Genomic DNA, 24356 nt, shown 5'->3' on the forward strand with positions numbered 1-24356 from the left:
AACTATTATTTTTGAACTTTAATGAGGTACTAGACAAGAAAGGCAGTTGATTTTCCCTGGTGATCTGATGCGGTCCTTGAGGTCATGCTATGGGACGCATTGCTTATATTGAACAGGGCTGTCTGTATTGTTTGACCTTAGTAAAAAGCCGCTGATTTGATTCTGGGCTGCAGAAAGACATCTTTACATAGTCACTTTATAGCACTCAATTTCTAAACTATAGGGAGAGAATAGGAAAAAGCAATGATTTCCTTATTTTTAAAATTTTATTATTATTATTTTTTAATTGGGGAACAGTGTGTTTCTCCAGGGCCCATTAGCTCCAAGTCATTGTCCTTTAATCCAGTTGTGGAGGGCGCAGCTCAGCTCCAAATTCAGTCGCCATTTTTTTTTTTTTTTTTTATATGCAACATACAAACTTTATTTAACAAAAGTAACAGGTAAAGTCAAACAGGCGCTTATATTAAGAGAAAAACTGACCAGAAGAAATTTTAAACACCTTAAAGTAACCTACTTGCAGCTGCATTTAACTGAGCTCTGTTGCTGTGAAGAATACAGCTCATGCACAGGTATGGAGGAATGATTTGTACATTTTTCAAGTATTCACTGAATACTACCTTATATACACATATACATTAAACTTGAAAAAGATTTAATTGATGATCCCCAGATATACTTCATTTTTGTTGATCTTTTGGAAGAGGTCGTCTAAAGAGAAGAATATGTGGTTCTGGCTCATGAATCATGTAATGAACCCAGCCTAGACTCTGTTGGACACCAAGTCTCCTCCACTCCTCTTCAGACATCAGATGGGTTTTGGGTACTTGTTTAGAAAGTTCCCTGGGTAACATGACATGCCGGTACTCGTAGTGCTCGTCGAAGTACTTGTCTGAGTAGTAGATCTGTTTGTGGGCCATCCTGCCGGCAGGTAGGCGGCGCGGAAGGGGAGCGACCGGGCAGGAAGAGCGGGCGCAGCTGAGGAAAGCTGTGCGTCCGACCAAAGCAACGACTCAACTCAGTCGCCATTTTCAATCTTAGTTCCAGGGGACACAGCCAACCATCCCATGTGGGAACTGAACCAGCAACCTTGTTGTTAAGAGCTCGCGCTCTAACCAACTGAGCCATCCGGCCACCCCTCCGGCAACTCAGTGGTAGCTTGTCTTTAATCTAGTTGTGGAGGGCACAGCTCACTGGCCCATGTGGAATCAAACTGGCAACGCTGTTGTTCAGCGCTCACGCTCTAACCAACTGAGCCATCCGACCGCCTGAACAATAATTTATTTTTAAAGAAAAATCCAATTGGGTGAAGCCAATTCTATGGAGATTGGATATGAACAATAAATATTAAGTGTGTTATAGGTTTCTTACACAGTTGTCTAGGGAAAAACCCTAGATCACTTTTCTGAATAGTCGCCCACTGTGGAAAGATGCTGATATCTACCGTAATCCCTTTAATACCATCAGTTATGCTGAGCATCAAAAGATACATTTTTATTGTTCATATATAAAAAAGCATACTGGATAATTCTAGATAAATGAATTTTTAAATAGCTGTGACCTTTGGGAGAACAAAGCCAGAAGAGCACACAGGCTGCCTCTTCTAATTATATAACTAAGCAGACATTACTAATTGATTGCTGTACATTTCCCATCATGTCTTCAAAATTGTTCTCACCACAGTGCTCCAGGCCAAACTACCACTTGATGGGAATTGTCATGTGAAATGAAACCTTTTGCCATGCTTGATGTAGATAACAAGAAAAAGTTATCTTTCTTGTGTCTCCTTGCTGTTTTTTTTTTTTAACCTTCTGGAAAGGCTTATAGATAAACAGCCTGGGCTTTGTCTTTCCATCTGAATCACTAAATGGCTCATTGCTTGTCATGTCACATTGAAAAGTGGGGCATTTCAGAAGTTCCACTGGAGAATTTGACAGGTTTGTTGAGGCAAGGCTTCATTTGATTTTTTCAGCTTTTAATTCCATGCCAGACATTGATGAGAGCCAACTCCTGGAACAGATGGAAAATTGTGTATTTCAGGAGAGAAAGCAAATAGGTTGCACCAAGTAAGAATCCAGTCCTTTAGGTGAGAAAGTTTTCCCTGATGGCAAGTCAATACCAAATGACCCTGAATGTTCATGTCTATGTACTTGATTTCTTTCTTCCCTGCATCTAGAAGTTGTTAGTAAAGGCAGGCAAATGACCACCCAGAACAAAATAATGTGATTGGAAGGAAAACTTAGGCTATAGCTTCCAAACCTGAGAAGTGAAATGGTTTCATTAAAAATGCATTATTCACAGAATGAAAAAACACTGCTTTCATCTTTGGTTGGCACATAATTATTAGACCGTCAGGACTACTTTAATTTGTTTTGCAATTGACACAACACAAATGGCATCAGAACTTTTTGAACCACGGAAGCAATTTAAAAATTCAATGTTGCAGGAAAAGGAAAACAAATAGGCCTTGTCTGTTAGTATAGAGTGTCCCTAAAAATACGCAACTACAATTTCATGGCTGACCTGTGCTGTAATTTACTCCTGGTCGTTCATTTATTGAAATGTTAATTCTTGGGACTGAATGTTTGGCCCCAAATGATCTATCTATGAAAACCACTACATAGCCTCTCTCTGTAAGGAAAAGAAAGACAAGGTGATGGGTATAACCTTAATTTTTATGGTGTGGTCAGGAGAGTGAAGGCTCTAGAGTACTTGGATCCTGGCTGTGCAGCCTTGAGCAAGCTGTCAAACTTCTCTGAACCTTAGTTTCTTCATCTATAACTGGAGTAATCATACACATTTTAGCCTTGTTAGGAGGACTGATGAGCATATGGAATGCCTAGCACAGAGCCTGATGCATTGAAAGGGCTCAATACATTTTATTTGTCATTTTTTATGGCTTTGAATGGCAGTGTTCTTTCTGCTTTAGATAGTATTTAGAAAAAAATGATCTTGGGATTGTGGAATAGAAAAAGTTCTAAAATCACTTTCCTGTGTTTAGATTTTAAGCGTCTGCCTATCGCACTTTTGTTCGTATTTCTTATGGTAGATTACAAAAATGGCCCAATTCTTCCTCTTTCTCTCTATCCATACTCTTTGCCATGTGACTCTGAAGTTCCTGCCTTCAAGAAGGGGTTCTTATTTGCTTGCCCCTTGTTTCTGAAATTGCCATGTGACTTTCTTTGGCCAATGAGATGTTAGCAGACATGATACAAAAAAAGGCTTAACAAAGTCATTGAGTGTTTCTGCTAGTTCTGAGTTTTTTCACACCAAAATGCCAAGATTCTTTATATTACTATTAAGATTCTTTTGAGGGATATTTCTAACTGGTGCAAGTTTTATGACAATCTAGCATAGCAGTGAGTCATTTCTTTCAAACTGTTTCATGCCATGCCTATATCCTGCTCTGGGGTTCAAAACCAAGGGCTTCACCAAGAACTGTTGCCAGGTGAAGAGGCAGGGGTGGCAGTTCATATATTGTAAAATAGACCTAAAACATAAGACAGATGTAGTTCCTTTAGTCTCTGTGCAAAATTGGGTTATTTCCTTGGGAAAATGGTTTTACATTATCAAAAGAAAAAAATAAATGTAAGCATTCTGTAGTAAAAAAAAAAAAAAAATCACACGTCTTCTATAACCATGAAAATGCCCAGAGCAGTCTGCTGGAGAGGATGAGAGACTCATGGAGGTGAGCCAGTCATTCCAGCCAAGAGAACTTGACCTCCAGTCAGCTTCTATGTATTAATCAACTCTAGCCGAGAATGGCAAAAACCACTTAGATGATCACTTTGGATTCATGAGCAAGTAATAAGAGTAGCTTCCCACTGAGGTTCTGTGGTTGTTTGTTATGCAGCGTTATTAAAGCAATAGATAACAGTTACATTTCTATTATAGCTCACATTCTCTTGTGTTGCAATTACGGCTTACCTGTCAGGCTCTCCAGATATATTGGGAGCTCCATGAGAGTAGGGATGGTATTTTATGTACCTTGTATTCGCAGGTCCCAGCACAATACCTGATAGGCAATATTTGTCACCTGAAAGTTCTGGCTTTAATAAGCCATTCCTCCATTCATTGGTTTATTCTTACTTTCAGAGTTTCACTATTGGTTGCCTCCTATATGCCAGACACTGTCCCTAAGAAGAGTCCCATAAGTAGGACTGTAAACTGTGTCTGCATGCATGCTTTCAAATGTGAATAAATGAATGGATAGATGAAATAATCAGTTATGAATAATCAGTTATGCTGTGCGTCAGGCCTGGTGCCTAAAGGGGAGGGCACTTGAGGTGACATAAATGATGGGGGAAGTAATGGGAGGGAAGAGATACATTAAAGAATTAGTAAAAGTTGAATGGAAGACTTTGGGCTAGGGAGTAGTGAGAGAAAGTTTTGAAATATCGTTCTGGATGGCTTTGCTGATACGCCAAGGGGTTTGGATTAGGGTTGAAAGCTGAATGTTTACATGGGCCAGGAAGGTAATGTAAATGAGTAAAAAAGACCATATGTGAAGGAAGATAGACTGGTGGGGACCATACCAGTCTGGAGAGCGCATGTCTATCCAAAGATCTTGCCCAGGTCCAGCTCAGTGCTTCTTAGGTAGACTTTCGTGGGCATGGGGGGGGGCGGTCACCTGGGTACCTGTCTCTGGAGCTGTAGTTTTGGGAAGGGGAGGGGGCTGAGATTCAGTATTTCTAACAAGCTCCCAGGTGATGTGATGCTCATGGTTTCCTCATCCACCCTCTGAGAAGTAAGAATCTAGTTGATTGTTGCCACGTGACAAGGTGGGTTCAGGTTTGCCAGCTCATTGCACTTTTTCAAGAATACCCAGAAATCTCTGTTTTATCTGAAATACCCTAATTTCTCATAGTAGTAACTAATATTTGCAAAGGTGCTTATGAAATGGGAGACTTCTTTTTTGCTTCATGGAATTATGAACATGAACTATTCTAATCCTAGGGGTGCTAGGATATCACCCCTATGGATTTCACCATACTTTGCACTTTGCATTCCATGGGTTTGCCCTTGCAGTTTTGTTTTTTCATTTCTCTATATAGAATTAAAGCTTCTTAGGGACATGAATGGGATCTTTTTATAATTTTTCTATTTGTTGGCAGTTATATGTGGCAGATTCATACCCTGTGGGAGGTCAATAGTAGTAAACTAATGGAGGTAAATGGTGTATTTATAAAACTGGAATGGGTTTCCATATATTATCCATAGGAGTTTTATTTTGGGGTGGGCAAGCAGAAAGAGTTGCTTAATTTTATTAATCACCCTCATTTTATAGAAAACATATTAATAGCTTCAGGATATCCTGGTCTACATGGGGAAAAGTTTAATACACCAAAATGCTTATGATGTCATCATAATTGTGCTACAGAGGAGGGAGGACAGTGCTGTCATAATGAAATAAGTTGAGTGTTAAAAAAAAGTAAAAACTCAGCAAAAGGCTGAATATTCTTAATGATTCATGAGCCAATCTTGAAGGACAAATAAAATTTATCATAAAACCTGAGAGGATCAAAGATGACACAGTGGAGCAGAATTCATGGAGGCAAATTCATCTTACTTCAGGATTGTGAATATTGTTGGAGAGTCAACTTTGGGCAGATGCCATTATAAACTTGTCAGACCCTGGAGGATTACTTCTGAAAATCACCAACCCTTCACTTAAGGCACAGCACCCCTTTATACATGTATGGCACTCTAAAGTTTACTAACTGCTTTATTAGTTAATTTGACCCTCACAGTTGTCTGGTAGTTCAGATGGAAGATAGTATCAAGAAAATTATCCAGGGATGGCCGGTTGGCTCAATGGTCATAACACCAAGGTCGCCGGTTTGATTCCCACATGGGCCAGTGAACTGCGCCCTCCACAACTAGATTGAAAACAATGACTTGACTTGGAGCTGATGAGTCCTGGAAAAACACAATGTTCCCCAATATTCCCCAATAAAAATTAAAAAAAAAAAGAAGAAAATTATCCCAAACTTGAACATAGACAACAGGGAGGATGTTTTTCTTTCGATATTAGCACAAACATTGTCTAGCAAACCTCCAGGGATTATTTAAGTCAACAAGGGTATAGAAAGAACATCCATTGAAAACTTCTGTAAAGCACCAGATAATAAATATTTTAGGCTTTGAAGAATATATACATTACCTGTTGAATAGTTTCCTTTCTTCCTTCTCCCCTCCCTGTCTCCTCCTGAATGACTTGAGTAAAATTTTTAACACATGTTCGTTTTATATTTGCATGAGTATCATCTTTTTACCTGTTTGAAAGCCATCCTGTTGCAGTAATATTATCCTCTTTTAACAGATTAGAAAATGAACATTATGTGTAGTTAAAGAATTTATCCAGGTTAAACCAGTATGTGGCTCAACTGGTACTTCAACATGTCTTTGGATTCTTCCTGAAGAAGAGACAAAAAGCAATTCTGCCATTTTGCTCTTAGTCTTGCTCTGAGCTACCTGGAGAAATTAATTTTCCTTGTACTGGGATTTTATTAATTGCTCTCATTTTATAGAAAACATATTAATAGCTTCAGGAAATCTTGATCTGCATGGGAAAAAGTTTAATACACCAAGGTGGTTATGATTTCTAAAAGAAGAAAAGGGTTTGTATTTCTAGAAGAGAAAGGTTTGCAGTTTTAAAAGGCCTTGCATCTCAAGATAGGTCATGTATCAGGAACTTTCCAAGAGCAACCGTGAGTGATTAGGGCATCCATAAGCAACACGACTCATGAAATGGCAGCAGATTCCTCAAAAGCCTGCTTCCTAGATAAACCATGAAAAATAATGAGGTCCTGTATTTTGTTATTCAAGACAAAATCTCCTGGTATCTGTCAAAATTGATCCACATATTATCTAATCTGAATTGTGACTGCCATGTAGTAAGTGAAACAATTTATATCATTCATTTTCTGTATTCTATGAGCGCCTTTAAAAAAAAATTCAGCTCCATTATATGCAAGTAAAAACTCTTTCTCACACCACAGAATTGTCTATGAATTTTTTAAAATACTAGTCTGGTTGTCTCTTTCTTGTACCACTCTAGCCATCAACCAGTCTGCAATTTAGATTTACTATAGAATTGCAGCGCTCTAAGAGGCAGGCACACTGAGAATCAGAGATGGATGACTCTGCCCAGAAGAGGTAAAAATGACAAACAAATGTGATTCAATATATCCTGTAGTCACACAACAGCCTAGCCCACTGTCCCTCCATGTCTTTCCTTAAGGAAAGAAGAGTCTGTGAGATTGTGCCTTTCTGGGACTCTGTTCCATCCTTGTGTTTACACCTTATGTCTCTCTGTCTGATCCCCAAAAGATGGTTTGCAGCCAAAGACGGGTAAGATATCTCACGGGAGATACAACCTAAGCCAGGCGGAACCAAGTGGGGACCTCTAATGAGCTACCTTAGAAGAATAAGGGAAGAGGCCTTGCCTCCCCTTCCCCCTGCCTGGGAAAGTCTGTTGCCGGCCCTGGCTTTTCCCTTGCAGCTGTTTGTGAGAGAAGTCATGAGAACAATAAAGATCAGTTCTCTCCACTTATCTCAACCGAGCTGTTACAATATGAGAGACTTGACCCTGAGAAGGTACAGACGTTAGGTAAGACATAATGGGAACTTGTGCTTCAGTTGTTTGAAGGTTAAAATAATTGGCTTGGGATGTTTCTATAACATGATAAGTGAGTCTCACAGACTGTGCCAAAAACACTGCTACTCCCTTGTATACTTATCAATAAAAACCCTCAGTCAGCCTTTTTCTGGGCTCCAGTCTTCTGAGACTGAGAGACCTCTGGCCTTCTGAGAGATTTAACAGCATTAAGTCTCTGTTTGTTTCTTTCTTAAAAACTTAACCCAAACCGCCCCTTCTCGCCTCCTCACTGCCCTTGTTGCGTGGGACGCGACAATGTCCCTTTTGTGCAGATGCTGGAATATTGATGGGTTTCAGGTTATCAGTGATTTGCTCATCTTCAATCTTCTTTTATTTCAATCTTAGATGTAGAATGAGAGTACTATCTATGACCTGTGAGGGCAAACCTGGGTATTGGTCAATAATATTAGACACCAAGGAACCAAAGCTGATAGGACCAAATTCATAAGTAGGACTGTGTTGTGTATATTTAGGGGCCTATCCATGTTGGGTACTGCAAATGTCAGCTTTGAGATGTTTTAAAGTTGAACTTTGGGCATATCTGAGGTCTAAGTTGGTAGGAATTGGTATATATGGGAACTATGGTGGGTTTATTGGTCTAGGCCAACTTCTGAGAAATCTTGCTGGGACCGGAGTCAACTCCTGGGAGTTCCTGGGTTCCCCTCTATGGCTACCACCACACAGCCAGACCTGATAGCCACACACCTTTGATTTTCCAGCTCCTCTCTCCATTGAAGAGAAACATGACACCATCTTGTGTGAGCTCTGGTTTGTGGAAGTAGCCAGATGATCTAATCCAGAGGAGTGGAGGAGTTAATTGCTTAAGGAGAGAATGCTGATTATCCAGGAGGGCACAGTATAGGTACATTTTTCTCTCCTTCCTCCTATGGACAGCTTAAAGCATGGTTTATGCATAGAGCCTGTCTGAAGATGCCCTGTATTACTGAGTGACAAGCAACCTGATACATGTTTTTATGACTCATTGTGATGCACTGACCAGCTTTGTTTTCAACCTTTCTTATTTCACATCCTTTTGCCTTACTCTCACTGTCCTGGGATTGCAGCTATAAGTAACCATCAGTGCTTAATCCTGGCCTCAGGTTCCGTTTCCTAGAGAACTCAGGTGAAGACAGAGTTCCTTCTCACACATACCTGGTGTTCTTTCTCAGGACTAGAGGATTTAATGGCCACTTTGACTTTAAGTAACAAAAAAGAGAAAAGAACCACAAAACTACAAATATGATAGTCCTTGTACTTTATTTATTTATTTATTTATTTATTTATTTACAAAAACGACAAATATGATAGTCCTTGTACTTTATTTATTTATTTATTTATTTATTTATTTATTTATGGGAAGGTGAACAGGACTTTATTGGGGAACAGGACATTTTCCAAGTCACGTTGTTGTCCTTTCAATCTTAGTTGTGGAGGGCACAGCTCAGCTCCAGGTCCAGTTGCCTTTGCGCTCCAAGTGACTGAGCCATCTGGGAGCTCAGCGGCAGCTGAGCTCAAGGTGCTGTGTTCAATCTTAGTTGCAGTGGGTGGAGCCCACCATCCCTTGCGGGAGACGTGGAGTGGAACCGGCAACCTTGTGGTTGAGAGCCAGTGCTCCAATCAACTGAGACATCTGGCATGGCCCATGTGGGAATCGAACCGCAGCCTTCTGCGTTAATAGCAAGGAGCTCCAACCACCTGAGCCACCGGGCTGGCCCTGATAGTTCTTGTATTGACAATCAAATTCAGTTCCAAGTAACAACAATAATAACAACAAAACATAAAAATAAACTGGCTTAATCAGGACGGAAATTTACTGCTCTCCCACATAAAAGTCTGTAGATATGCAGGACAGGCTAGCACAGTGCTTCTTCTCCACCAAGGTCTTAGGGAAGCAGCCTATCTCCAGCACATCGTACACCCTTCTTTAGGGCATGGCCTTCAGCCCTACTCCCCAAGGTCACATTTGCTTCCTAGGGAGCAGCGAGAAGCAGAGAAATAGACAATGGTCAAAGTTGTGTACCAACTGTTTTTTATGGAAATTCCTGAAAGCTGCCACAAGACATTTCCGTTTATATTCTATTGGCCAGAATCTAGTTTTACAACCTGCAGTCTAGCACTTATAAACTGAAGCAAGAAAGGCTGGGAAATGTAGTCTTTATTTTGGGTGGCCATGTACTAAGAATTCAGTTTCTTTTGAAGAACGATAAAAAGACTACTCGGAAACAGCTAGAAATTTGTCACATACTTCCGTATCAATTCCACTCTTTCCCCCTAACTTTCTAGGATCTATTTGACAGCGGTGGGTATTTTCAGAAGATGGTACAGGATATAAGTTAGGACAGATGGTGTGAAAATGATAGGCATTCAGTAGAAACCATACTTCGAATTTTGATCTTTTCCCCAGCTAATGATGTGTGCTACGATACTCTCTTTTGGTGCTGGGTTGTGGCAGTGAGATGATTTTGCCTAACTGTAAGCTAATGTTAGTGTTCTGAGTGCATTTAAGGTAAGCTAGGCCAAGCTATGATGTTTGGTAGGTTAGGTGTATTAAATGCATTTTGACTTATGATATTTTAAACATATAATGGGTTTTACTGGAGCATAAACCCATTGTATGAGTATGTGGAACATCTTATTTCCTAATTTAAAAATTTTCCTCTTGAATACCACCCAAAATTGTATCCTAATATCCATTGATAAAAATGAATTTAAAATGAGATGGGCAAAGGGTCACATCATCTCATTTACATTTGTTACTCAATTTATTTTCATTAATATTTTGATCTTTTTTGATTAACATGACTAATCTTCCTCACATGGCTGGGAAATGTATTAATTATGGGGTTAATTAATGTTGATGTTTAAACTTAGAATAGGTTCCTATTAAAGCTTTTATTTGCTGGGGGTTTAATAAATTAGGTTCTAGAAAGCTCTTCTAATAAATTCCACTCCGTATTAATGAACCCCATGGATCACCATATTTGGCTCTAACTGTTGCTACATTTTCTCCTGCACTCCTAAGCCGTATTTTATTTGTTTACATACTTCCCATAGTCAATAACAAAGCCTTTATTTTTACACCATATAATTGAGATTAGGAATATCTATATTCATTCAGTGCAATGCTTACATAATGCATATCATGGAAGAATATGCTTAGCTAGAAACTTGTTAAGCAGTAAAAGAAAAAAATCCAATTGGCATTAATGAAGTATGGGAATAATGTAAAGCGGAAGATGTTATTTATGAAAAGAGTCAATAAAGCTTTCAATTTAAAAATGTTTGCTATAAAGTAGCACAGGGATAGAAATTACAAGTTTTAGAAAGCATTTGTTTCTTCTGCATCCTTTAAAAAATAAATGTGTATTTCTTTACTGGGATTTAATTTACATACAGTGAAATTTACAGATCTCTTTTTAAAATTAGTTTCAGGTGTACAAAATACCATAATGAATATTTACACCCCTCACAAAGCGATACCCCACCAAGTCTACCACCCCTCTGACATCATACATAGCTATTACACTACCATTGACTATATTCCTATGCTGTACTATACGTCCTGTGACACTATATATATATACACAAATATATATACACACACACGTATATGTTATATATATAGTTTGATACCTGATAACCCATCTGACACCCTACATAGTCTTTACAGCATTATTGATTATATTTTCCATACTGTATTTCACATCCTCGTGACTATTTTGTGACTACCAATTTGTACTTCCCAATCCCTTCAACTTTCTCATCCATCCCCCAAACCCCCTCCCATCTAGCAACTATCAGTTTGTTCTCTGAATCTATGAGTCTATTTCTGTTTTGTTTGCTCATTTATTCTGTTCTTTAGATGCCATGTATAAATGAGATTATATGGTATTTATCTTTCTCAGTCTGACTTATTTTACTTAGCATAATACCCTCTAGGTCCATCCATGTTGTCGGAAATGGTAAGATTTCATTCTTTTTTATGGCAGAGTAATACTCCATTGTATATATATAATACAATTTTTTTATCCAGTCGTCTATTGATGGGCATTTCATTTGTTTCTATATTTTGGCTATTGTGAATAGCACTACAGTAAACATAGGGGTGCACATATTTTTTCAAATTAGTGTTTTGGATTTCTTTGGATAAATACCCTGGAGTGGAATTGCTGGGTCAAAAGGGAGTTCTATTTTTAGTTTTTTGAGGAACCTCCATACTGTTTTCCATAGTGGCTGCACTAAGTTGCCATCTCAATAACAGTGCACGAAGATTCCCTTTTCTCTACATCCTTGCCAGCACTTGTTGTTTGTTGATTTGTTGATGATAGCAATGCTGACAGGAGTGAGGTGATATTTCACTGTGGTTTTTATTTGCATTTCTCTGATGATTAGTGACATTGAGCATCTTTTCATATATCTCTTGGCCATCTGTATGTCCTCTTTGGAGAAATGTCTATTCAGGTCCTCTGCCTATTTTTTTATTTTTTTGGTGTTGAGTTGTATGAGTTTTTTATATAAATTTTGGATATTAACCCCTTATCAGATGTATCACTGGAGAATATCTTCTCCCATTCAGCAGAATGTCTTTTTGTTTTGTTGATGGCTTCTTTTGCTGTGAAAAAACTTTTTAGTTTGATGTAGTCCCATTTATTTGTTTCTTTTGTTTCCCTCGCCTGAGGAGATATATCAGTAAAAATATTACTACGAGTAATTTCTGAGAGTTTACTTTTTATATTTTCTTCTAGGAGTTTTATGGTTTTGGGTCTTACATTTAAGTCTTTAATCCATAAAATGTATAGGTTGTAAGTGTACAGGTAGGTAGGCTTTGAAAAATGATGTACCAAGGTAACCATGGTTCCAATCAATATAGAGAACATTTTCAACACTGCAGAATATTTAAAATCTTACAGAATGTGCTTTATTTATTCTGACTTTCTGGATTCAGCATGTTTCTGAGATTCATCCCGATTTTTTAATCAGTAGTTCTTTTTTTACTTTTGCTGAATAATAATCCATTGTATGCATATGCCACAATTTGCTTACTTATTCTTTTATCGATGGACATTTAGATTGCCTCTACCCAACCCCCAGGTTTAGGCTTTTATAAATAAAGTTGTTATGAACATTCTTTGTATAAATCTTTTTGTGGGGATATACCTAGGAGTGAAATAGCTAGGTCACATGGTAGGTATATATTTAACATTATAAGAAATTGCTCAACAATTTTCCAAAGTGCTTGATCAACATTTCGTATTGTTAGTTTTAAATTTTAGCCATCAAGTATGTGTGTAGTGGTATCTCACAGTGTCTTTAATTTTTTGTTTTTCTGTTGACTAATGACATTGAACACTTTTTTGCTTATAGGCCATTTGTACATATTCCTTTATGATGTGCCTGTTAAATTCTTCTCCCCTTCCTCCTCCCACCATTACCATTACCACTCCTCTACCTTCGCTTCCTCCTCCTCCTTCTTTATACTGGGTTGTCTTTTTATTCTTTATAGAAGTTTAAACATTCTGCATTGAGTCTTTCATCAGATACATGTATTGATAATATTTTCTTCCATTCTGTGGCTTTCTTTCCCATTTTCTTAATGGACTTTGGTAGAAGTTTGATAGACAGAAGTCTTTCATTTTGAAGAAGTCAAATTTATCATTTTTTTCTTTTATGGTATACTCTTTTATGTCCTGTCTAAAATATTTTCATTTACACCAAAGTCATAAAAATATTCTTCTGTTTTCTCCCAGATGTTTTAGAATTTTAAGTTTTATATTTAGGCCTATAATTAATTAAGTTTAGTATATGGTGTGAGATAGAGGTCAAGACTCATTTTTTCAATATAGAGATCCAGTTATTTGAACACCATTTTTGAAAAATCTTTCCTTTTCTTATTGCATTGCTTTGATGCCTTTGTTGAAAAGCAATTGACTGTCTAAATGTAGCTCTATTTATGAATTCTAGATTCTGTACCATTAGTTACAGAATTTGGTTATCTTTTTGGTTATTTTTAAGCCAGTACCATATGATTTTGATTAGAATAGATTAACAGTTTTTCTTAAAATTGGGAAATGTAAGTCCTCCAACACTTTTTCTTCTTTTTCAAGGACGTTTTGAATATTCTAGGTCCTCCTTTTATATATATATATATATATATATATATATATATATATATATATATATATATATATATATATATATATATATATATAAAGATTTAGCTTGTCAGTTTATACAAAGTCCTGTTGGAATTTTTGTAAGATGTCAGTGAATTATAAATACTGAGTTTTCCAATCCATGAGTATGGTATGTTTCTCCATTAATTTAGGTCTTCCTTAATTTCTCTCAGCAATGTTTTGTGGTTTTCAGTATAGAGATCTTGAATATTTTTTGTTAAATTTATTTTATGTATGTGCTACTTTTTGTGTCAGTTTTGGCAATACGTCAGGAGCAGATGCAATCTTTGGTTTGCTCCACTCATGATTTAGATTACATGGTGGATTTCTGATTTTTGGCTTAGATATGGTGCCCATTAATTTTTTTCTTTTTATTTATTTATTTATTTATTTATTTATTTATTTATTTATTTATTTATTTGGATGACAATTGTTAGTAAAATTACATAGATTTCAGGTGTACAATTCTGTATTATATCATCTATAAATCCCATTGTGTTCACCACCCAGAGTCAGTTCTCCTTCCATCACCATATATTTGATCCCCCTTACCCTCATCTCCCACCCCCCACCCCCTTTACCCTCTGGTAACCACTAAACTATTGTCTGTGTCTATGAGTTTTTGTTTCTCATTTATTTGTCTTGTTCTTTTGTTGTTTTTGGTTTATATACCACAAATCAGTGAAATCATATGGTTCTCTGCTTTTTCTGTCTGATTTATTTCGCTTAGCATTATACTCTCAAGATCCATCCATGTTGTCACAAATATTCCTATATCATCTTTTCTTACCGCCAAATAGTATTCCATTGTGTACATATACCACAACTTCTTTATCCATTCATATATCGAAGGACATTTTGGTTGTTTCCATGTCTTGGCCACAGTAAGCAAAGCTGCAATGAACATTGGAGCACACGTGTCTTTATGGATAAATGTTTTCAGATTTTTTTGGTGGATACCCAGGAGAGGGATTGCTGGGTCATATGGTAGGTCTATTCGTAATTTTTTGAGGAACCTCCACACTGCCTTCCATAGCGGCTGCACCAGTCTGCTTTCCCACCAACAGTGGATGAGGGTTCCTTTTTCTCCACAGCCTCTCCAACACTTGTTACTATTTGTCTTGTTGATGATAGCCATTCTGACTGGGGTGAGGTGATATCTCATTGTGGTTTTTATTTGCATTTCTCTGATGATTAGTGATGTTGAGCATTTTTTCATATGTTTATTTGGCATTTGTATGTTCTCTTTGGAGAAATGTCTCTTCAGGTCGTCTGCCCATTTTTCAATTGAGTTGTTTGTTTTTTTGTTGTTGAGTTTCATGAGTTCCTTGTATATTTTGGATATTAGCCCCCTTATCGAAGTCACTGTTTACAAAAATCTTCTCCCATTCAGTTGGTTGCTTCTTTATTTTGTCGATGGTTTCTTTTGCTATGCAGAAGCTTTTAAGTTTCATATAGTCCCATTCATTTATTTTAGCTTTTACTTTTCTTGCCTTTGGAGTCAAATTCATAAAATGCTCTTTGAACCCAAGGTCCATAAGTTTAGTACCTATGTTTTCTTCTATGCGCTTTATTGTGTCAGGTCTTATGCTTAAGTCTTTGATCCATTTTGAATTAATTTTGATACATGGTGACAGAGAGCAGTCCAGTTTTATTCTTTTGCACGTGGCTATCCAATTCTCCCAGCACCATTTATTGAAGAGGCTGTCTTTTCTCCATTGTATGTTTTTTGCTTCTTTGTCAAAAATTATCTGTCCATAGTTATGTGGTTTTATTTCTGGGTTCTCAAGTCTATTTTATTGGTCTATGTGTCTGTTTTTCTGCCAATACCATGCTGTTTTGATTATTGTAGCCCTGTAGTACAAGCTAAAGTCAGGGAGTGTGATACCTCCAGCATTGTTCTTTTTTCTTAAGATTGCTTTAGGGGCCGGCTGGGTGGCTCAGGCGGTTAGAGCTCCATGCTCCTAACTCTGAAGGCTGCCGGTTCGATTCCCACATGGGCCAGTGGGCTCTCAACCACAAGGTTGCCAGTTTAATTCCTCAATTCCTTCAAGGGATGGTGGGCAGCGCCCCCTGCAACTAAGATTGAACACGGCACCTTGAGCTGAGCTGCTGCTGAGCTACTGGTTGGCTCAGTTGGTTGGAGCGTGTCCTCTCAACCACAAGGTTGCTTGGTTCGACTCCCGCAAAGGATGGTGGGCTGCAACTAGCAACGGCAACTGGACCTAGAGCTGAGCTGCGCCCTCCACAACTAAGACGGAAAGGACAACAACTTGAAGCTGAACGGCACTCTCCACAACTAAGATTGAAAGGACAACAACTTGACTTGGAAAAAAGTCCTGGAAGTGCACCCTGTTCACCAATAAAGTCCTGTTCCCCTTCCCCAATAAAAAAAAAAAAAAAATCTTTTTTTTTTTTTTTAAAGATTGCTTTGGCTATTCAGGGTCTTTTGTGGTTCCAAACAAATCTGATAATTTTTTGTTCTACTTCTTTAAAAAATGCCATTGGGATTTTGATGAGGATTGCATTAAATATGTATATTGCTTTGGGTAATATGGCCATTTTAACTATGTTGATTCTTCCAATCCATGAGCACGGAATGTCTTTCCATTTCTTTTTGTCTTCTTCAATTTCTTTCAAAAATATCTTATAGTTTTCAGCATATAGGTCCTTCACATCCTTGGTTAAATTTATTCCTAAGTATTTTATTCCTTTTGCTGTAATTGCAAAAGGAATTGTTTTTTGTATTTCTTTTTCTGAGATTTCATTGTTAGTATATAGGAATGCAATGGACTTTTGTACGTTGATTTTGTAGCCAGCAACTTTACTGTATTCGTTGATTGTTTCTAATAGCTTTTTGGTGGAGTCTGTAGGGTTTTCTATATATAGCATCATATCATCTGCAAAGAGTGACAATTTAACTTCTTCATTCCCAATTTGGATGCCTTTTATTTCTTTCTCTTGCCTGATTGCTCTGGCAAGGACTTCCAACACTATGTTGAATAGCAGAGGTGAAAGGGGACAGCCCTGTCGTGTTCCTGAACGTAGAGCAAAGGGCTTCAGTTTTTCACCATTAATTATGAGATTAGCTGAGGGCTTGTCATATATGGACTTTATTGTGTTAAGGTATTTTCTTTCTATACCTGTTTTATTAAGTGTTTCAATCATAAGTGGATGTTGTAGCTTGTCAAATGCTTTTTCTGCATCAATTGATATAATCATATGATTTTTGTCCTTTATTTTGTTTATGTGATGTATCACATTGATGGATTTGCGGATGTTGAACCATCCTTGTGCCCCGGGGATGAACCCCACTTGGTTGTGATGAATAATCTTTTTAATGTATTGTTGTATTCGATTTGCACGAATTTTGTTTAGGATTTTTGCATCTGTATTCATCAGAGATATAGGTCTGTAGTTTTCTTTGTTTGTGTTGTTCTTACCAGGTTTTGGTATCAGGGTAATGTTGGCCTCATAAAATGAGTTAGAGAGTACTATCTCTTCTTCAATTTTTTGGAAGAGTTTGAGCAGGATTGGTATTAGATTCTCTTTGAAGGTTTGGTAGAATTCACTAGTGAAGCCATCTGGTCCCGGACTTTTGCTTTTGGGAAGGTTTTGGATGACGGATTCAATTTCGTTACTGGTGATCGGTCTGTTTAGATTTTCCAGTTCTTCATGATTCAGCCTTGGAAGCTATATGTTTCTAAGAACTCGTCCATTTCTTCTAGGTTATTGAATTTGGTGGCATATAGTCCTTCATAGTATTCTAGGACAATCCTTTGTTTTTCTGTGGCGTCCGTGATAACTTCCCCTTTTTCATTTCTGATTTTGTTAATTAGTGTCTTCTCTCTTTTTATCTTAGTTTAATTTTGGTTTATGCTGGGCTCCAGGAAGCGTGATTTTTGAACCTTTCAATTGTTGGTAGGACAGTCAGTTTATAATTACCATTGCTGATCACGAATGTTTTCCCCAGGAGCTGAACAAGGCAGTAAGCATTGTAGGCTTGCTCCTACAATCACCGGATCATTCTCTGTTGGAAGAAGAAATCTTTCAAATCCATTTTCTATAGTCTGCATCTAGGGAAATCAGATTAGAGACTCCTTATAGCTACTGATATCAGGGGGCTGTGATTTACAAAATGCTCCTCATACAGCTTTAGGGTTAGGAGAAAGCAACAGAGGGTTAGTTTCTTAGCTTCTTCCTTAAAAAAGAAACAATTAGCACTTTGGGTGAAAACTCATTTGATACATTAGTCACCAGGCCTGTCTTTGTCCCATACTAATGTGCTAATCTGGTCTGGATCTATGGTTTCATTTCCTTTTCAGTATGTACTGTAATGTAATTCTCTCTCAGTCTCAATTTTATGAAATAATGGGGTGGAAGAAGATATAGTGAGGTTATTAAGTCCTTCCCCAGCCTTGAGGTAGTCTTAATTCTTACTCTTCTTAACTTATCAAAGTTATTTAGCTGTGATTACCCAGGTAATTCAGGCAAAATACTTATTCCTTTGCTTTCACTGTTTAGACCTGCCTGTGACTGCCTGTTTAACGAAAGGCAGTAAGTTCAACAATTCCATTAAATTAAACACCTTATAAAACGCACAAGAGATTGAAGGCATTAATGCTGCATGATTATCTAACCACAGGAACTAATGCTTTGTGGCACTTTACAGCTTATAAAGCACTTTCTATTTATTATCTTATTTAAGCTTTGTGAGATTGGTGACATTATATCCATTTTAAAGATGAGATAAGTGAGGGTCAGAATAATTGGACATTTAATAGATATTAATATCTGTGATGACAGAGCCAGGACTTGACCCGAATTCCTTATCCTTTTATATTATACACTGTGGATTTTTAATCCAGGCACAGTTGTTCAGGCAATTAAAAGCAAAGACCATGGGTAACTGATTTGTTCCAATTGTGGAATTTTAAAGCTGGTTGGGACCTTACGGATCATCTAGTTGTATCACTTCATTTTACATAATGAGCTTGGAGATAGTATTGCTTCCCACACTCCTTTGAAAACTTCAGGCTTAGTTAGAAGGATTTGAGCTTGCAAAGACAAGTGCTCTAGCCTCTTTTACAGGGAGGTGAGGATGCTGGAGTTCCGAGAGTGTGAGAAGCTTGCCCAAGGTCACATAGTTAGCTTGTGGTAGAGCTGGGAGTTCGGGTCCATATCTCATAACACCCAGTCCCATGCCTTGTAGTACCTTTTTTACTTAGGGAGAATTTAACTTACCGGTTTACTTCAGCATTCACATAGGCTTTAAAAAAAACAAAAGGAAATAAAAAAATGCTGATTAAATAGAGCAAGAATAGGCAGTTTATGGATTTCTGCACAACCCCAGAGTGATCCCCAGAACCATGAAGTTGTATCATCTGTGATTCTCTCTGAAGTAATTAAGTACTTTAAGAAAGATGTATAAATATTGACCATCATGATCAGCCACACAGAGACTCTCAATAAAGTGTCCAAGTAGAAATCGGCTGAGCTATATTTTCTGAAAAATAAACCTGGGAGAAATTGATTAATAGAGACATAAATAGATAGGCACAAACTTTACTGATTGGAAATTATAAATATCTTTACTGGATAATCCCGAGTCAAAGAGAAAAATAAAAATCCACATGTGTTGAATATTTAGAAAATGTAGACACTGAACAAACCACATATAAAAAGTAATGAGATGTAGCCAAAGTTGTATTGAATGGAAAGTTTATAACCTTAAATATTTGTGTTAATTAAGTGAGAAAAAAAAGAATTAAGTATTCACAGAAGGAAGTTCAGTATAACAAAAACTTAACAAAAACATAAATATGGATTTAATACATACAAATTATATATTATTAATTTTAATATAATTAATTAGAAGAAAGGAAAAAGGTATAATTGATGCATCTAAAAGTTGGTTCTTTAAAAACCTATGAAGAGAGGATTTCTGGTCAAGATGGCAGAGTAGGTAAACTGTGCTTGCCTCCTCTCATCTCATGATCACATCAAAATTCCATCTAAACTACAGAACCATCATTGACAATCACCTAAAGTCTAGCTGAACATAAATCCTACAACTAAGGACATACAGGAGAAGCTACATTGAGACTGGTGGGAGGGGCGGAGATGCAGAAGAGGCTGGTTCAACACCGCATATGACTATTAAAAATCAGTAGGGGTGGGGCCGGCCCGGTGGCTCAGGCGGTTGGAGCTCCATGCTCCTAATGCTGAAGGCTGCCGGTTCGATTCCCACATGGGCCAGTGGGCTCTCAACCACAAGGTTGCCAGTTCAACTCCCGCAAGCAATGGTGGGCTGCTTTTTACTTATTTATTTATTTTTAAATTTTTCTAAATTTTTATTTTTTTAAAATTTATTGGGGTGACAATTGTTAGTAAATTTACATAGATTTCAGGTGTACAATTCTGTATTACATCATCTATAAATCCCATTGTGTATTCACTACCCAGAGTCAGTTCTCCTTCCAGGTGATGAGTCTTTAGACACAAAACTGAAAGCATGATCCACAAAAGAAAAAATTGATAAGATGAACTTTATTAAAATTAAAAAATTATTTCAAACTGACAACCAGGATCATGTCTCATTCTAAAACACTAGAATCTTTCCTTTATCTCAGATGTGAGACTGGATACCTGCTCTAACCCCAGCTTTTGACCATTTTTTCTGACAGTGCTTGCCAATGTGGTTATAGAAGAGACATAAATAAGAGGAAATGGCTTTGGAAAAAAAGAGGGAAAATTATATTATCATATGATCTTATAATGCAAAACAACAACCAAAATCAATGAACAGCTCCAGAAACAATAAATACAGTAAATGTATGATAACCAAAAGAATGTATAAAAAATACCTTTCTTTTAAACATTAACAGTAGCCAGCTAGAGAATGTATTGGATAAAATATTTTTTTCTAATGGTGTTTAAAACATAAGTTATTTAGGCATAAACTTTACAAGAAATGCTCAGGATATTGATAAAGAAAATAATTAAACTCTGCTGAGTGACCACAAAGGACACCTTGATAAATTAATAGAAAATTATATTTTTTTGGGGGAAGGAAGATTTTAATATTATAAAGAACTAAATTATCCTTAATGTAATCTATAAACAAACATTCACAAACATTACCATGGAGCTTTTTTTTTTTGAATTTGACAAAATAATTCCAAAGTCTACTTGAGAGAATAAACACACAAGATTAGCCAGTTAATTGCTGAAAAGCAAGAGGAATGAGGGGAGAACATGTTCTATAAGACATTAAAATATATTGCAAAGGTAGAGTGATTGATTATTATGCTAATGGCATAGAAATGGGCAGAGTAAACAATGAGATATAAGATAATACAGTTTTAGATCCAAAATGCAGTTCAAACTAATGGAAGAGAATATTCAATAATTGATATGAAACTGATTTTTTATATGGGAAAAAATAAAGCTGGCTCCCAATTTCACTTTTTACACCCAAATCAATTCCAGATAGATCTATGATTTAAATATTATGATGAACCTAAAAATACTACTTGAAGTTAAGAGTGCAAATTTCCATAATTTAGAAAATAAATAAGGGAACTTTTATAATCAAAATAAATAAGGAAACAATAAAGAAAAAAATTAGATTTAATTACTTAACAAAACCAACACACACACACACACACACACACACACACACACACACTTTTGTACAGAGAAAATAGTCATAGACAACCTTGAAAACCAAGTTATAAACACCAAAAGAAGTATTTATAGAAATCATTTTACTGTTTACATTGTGGGGGGACTGTGAGGGAATTCTTGGTGCTGCGTGAGTCATCCCATATATAGATTAGATATGGCAAGTGTGTGGTGATACCTGGGTGTCCCATGGCAGACATGAATAATGAATCACAGCTCTCTTCCTTGCTGAGCCAGATGTGGCCTCAGAATCCTTGTGGTTTTTCAGAGAGCTATTATCAACTGATCAGAGGTTACACACATGAGGAGCCTCATACTGTCCTCATAGAATCCAGCTATGGTTAACCTAGTGGAGAGTGCAGGAAATAAAAGTTCCATCCCATCGGTGGATCCAGCGTAGATTTTCTTACCAATGAGATAAAGAGTCCTGCAACAGCAGATGTGCAGTGCTAATAGGAAATCACAGAAAATATTTGAACTAGGTTTAGGAGCAATATTTAAGGAGGGTTAGCATCTCAGTGACTTGAACATTTTGGAACAGGGAGATTCTGGATGAATGGACTAAGGGAAGAAAGGAAGTTTCTGTGGAAGGCATCATGAATTCAACACACATTCTTTGAGGGTTTAATGTGTGTAAGACTTTGTGTTAGGTATATTGAGAGACACATAAATGAAAATACAATTGTGTTCAATTTCAAGAAGTCTAGGGACACAGCTTAGACATGAGTGCAAGTGAGAAGAGTCTTATTTTGAGAGAGGTTCTTATGGATGGTGAGGCTCCAGTGGGTTTATCACATCCCAAAGTTGAGCCCTCAGATTTGCACTTCCTGAAACTATACTATCTATTTTCTTTTCATACTGGACTAACTCAGGGGGTCTGCACCTGCTAATCAATCTCAGAAAAGAATGATGGTTAACCTAGAAAATCACTGCAGAACTTTGAAATGAGAAACACATCATGTTTCATCAAATCTAAGAAACCATCCATTGTAAGGTAGCAATTATTTTATGTATTACTAAATAGTGTTACCAGAGAATAGATTTTTGGTATTTCACAGGGTAGACTTCAAAGAAGTACCGAATAAGTTATGTGAACAAAGCCAAAAGCAGTGGATTTATTAAAAGAAAGAGGATAGTATATTTCTCAAGATGGTGGGAACAGATAGGCCCAGAGAAGAGCAACTGTGCCGAAGAACAAAGAAGCTTAGGATTTTCTTAGAATGAGGGTGTGAAATATTCAAGTTTTAGGAGTGGTGGTATAGGCATTCCCAAGCTGGGTCCTCACAGAGTACTCCTTCCCCTTGTCAGAGTTGGGATTCCCTTGTCCTTATTTGGCCCTTGTCAGAATGGTCATGGCAACACAGGGGATGGAGATTTTTTTCCCCTGCCCACAATGCTAATAGTATTATAATCCATTACAATTAGCTGTAGCTGCACCTTTTCTTAAGAATGACCTCATCTCCTTCCTTTGTTTCCCCGCACTTTCTTCTTCCTTCTCCCATTCTCCACATGGTCCTATTCTTTCTGCCTACAGTAACAATAAGTTCTGATACCAATTACAGTGTGTGTATGTGTGTGTGTGTGTGTGTGTGTGTGTGTGTGTGTGTGTGTGGCAGGGTTCCCTCACACCACCAGGCAATTCTCTGACACCAGCTACGTGTCCTACAATTCAACTCAATTTAACACTATCTACCTGGAGATAGTGTCAGATCCCATAGATAGCATCAGTACCACAAGACCGGTCTTCCCTCCCCGATTCAGATGCCAGTCACAAGTTCAGGTTGTCACCTGTGCTTCTGACTTATGGGCTATAGATAAGAGGTTCTAACGAACCCCCTCCTTGGGTTTGATTAATTTGCTAGAATGGCTCACAGAACTCAGAGGAATAATTTATTTACTAGATCACTGGTTTGTTATAAAAGGGTGTAACTCAAGAATAGACAGGTGAAAGAGATGCATAGGGCAAGGTATGGGAAAAGGGTGTGGAGCTTCCATGCCTTCTCAGAGCCCACCATGCTACCCATTCTCCACGTGTTCACCAACCTGGAAGCTCCTTGAACCCAGCCTTTTTGGTATTTTATGGAGGCTTCATTACATAGGCGTGATTGATTAAACCATTGGCTATTGGTGATTGAGTCAACCTTTAGCCCCTTTCCCCTCCCTGGAGAGTGAGGGGTGAGGCTGAAAGTTCCAACCTTCTAATCACCTGGTTGGTTCTCCTAGCAACCAGCCCCCATCCCGAGGTGCTTTCAAAAGTCACCTTATTAACATAACAAAAGACAACTATGCGGGCTCTCATCACTTAAGAAATTCTGAGGGGTTCAGGAGCTCTGTGTCAGGAACAGTGGATGAAGAACAAACATGTACTTCTTATTATAAATCACACTATCACAACTATTAAAAAAGAAAAAAACACTGCCAATTAAACTAGGACTTGATGCTTTTAAAGAAATTTCTAGAGTTTCTATTTTATACTTATCGAAAGAGCACATTTATAATTAGACATAGTTTTTAAAAAATCATACATCGAAAAGAAAAAATGAAATAGAATACTGAAGGTTTTCTTTACACTTCTCATTCAGAGTCTGACTCCTGAGAATTACTTTTTTGACCCAGAGTCATTGTTGTCTGTTTTTCCACACAATGTTGTCCTCTGTGCCTTCAAGTGAATGAAAGATAAAGCAAGTTGTGAAAGAATCCTCCCGCATCCCCCCACCCCCCCAAAAAATTTCAAGCCTTTATTGCTGGACTCTTAAGATAGACCTGCAATTATATAGAGACAGGCAGCTGTGGACTCCAGTTTCAGCAAGTTGCTAAATTCATTGATTTACCTCCTCTAA

At 37.4% G+C, this 24356-nt stretch overlaps 1 protein-coding gene across 1 annotated transcript; it reads right to left on the reverse strand.

The window, feature by feature from the left end:
* Positions 1 to 578: 578 nt before the first annotated feature.
* On the reverse strand, positions 579 to 1000 carry LOC308507493 (cyclin-dependent kinases regulatory subunit 2). Its single transcript, XM_081072494.1, has one exon. The coding sequence runs from the start codon at positions 915 to 917 to the stop codon at positions 678 to 680; it is 240 nt and encodes a 79-aa protein (XP_080928620.1). The 5' UTR covers positions 918 to 1000; the 3' UTR covers positions 579 to 677.
* Positions 1001 to 24356: the final 23356 nt, after the last annotated feature.

The sequence above is a fragment of the Rhinolophus hipposideros genome (genome assembly GCF_964194185.1).
Source record: "Rhinolophus hipposideros genome assembly, chromosome: 14".
NCBI lineage: Eukaryota > Metazoa > Chordata > Mammalia > Chiroptera > Rhinolophidae > Rhinolophus > Rhinolophus hipposideros.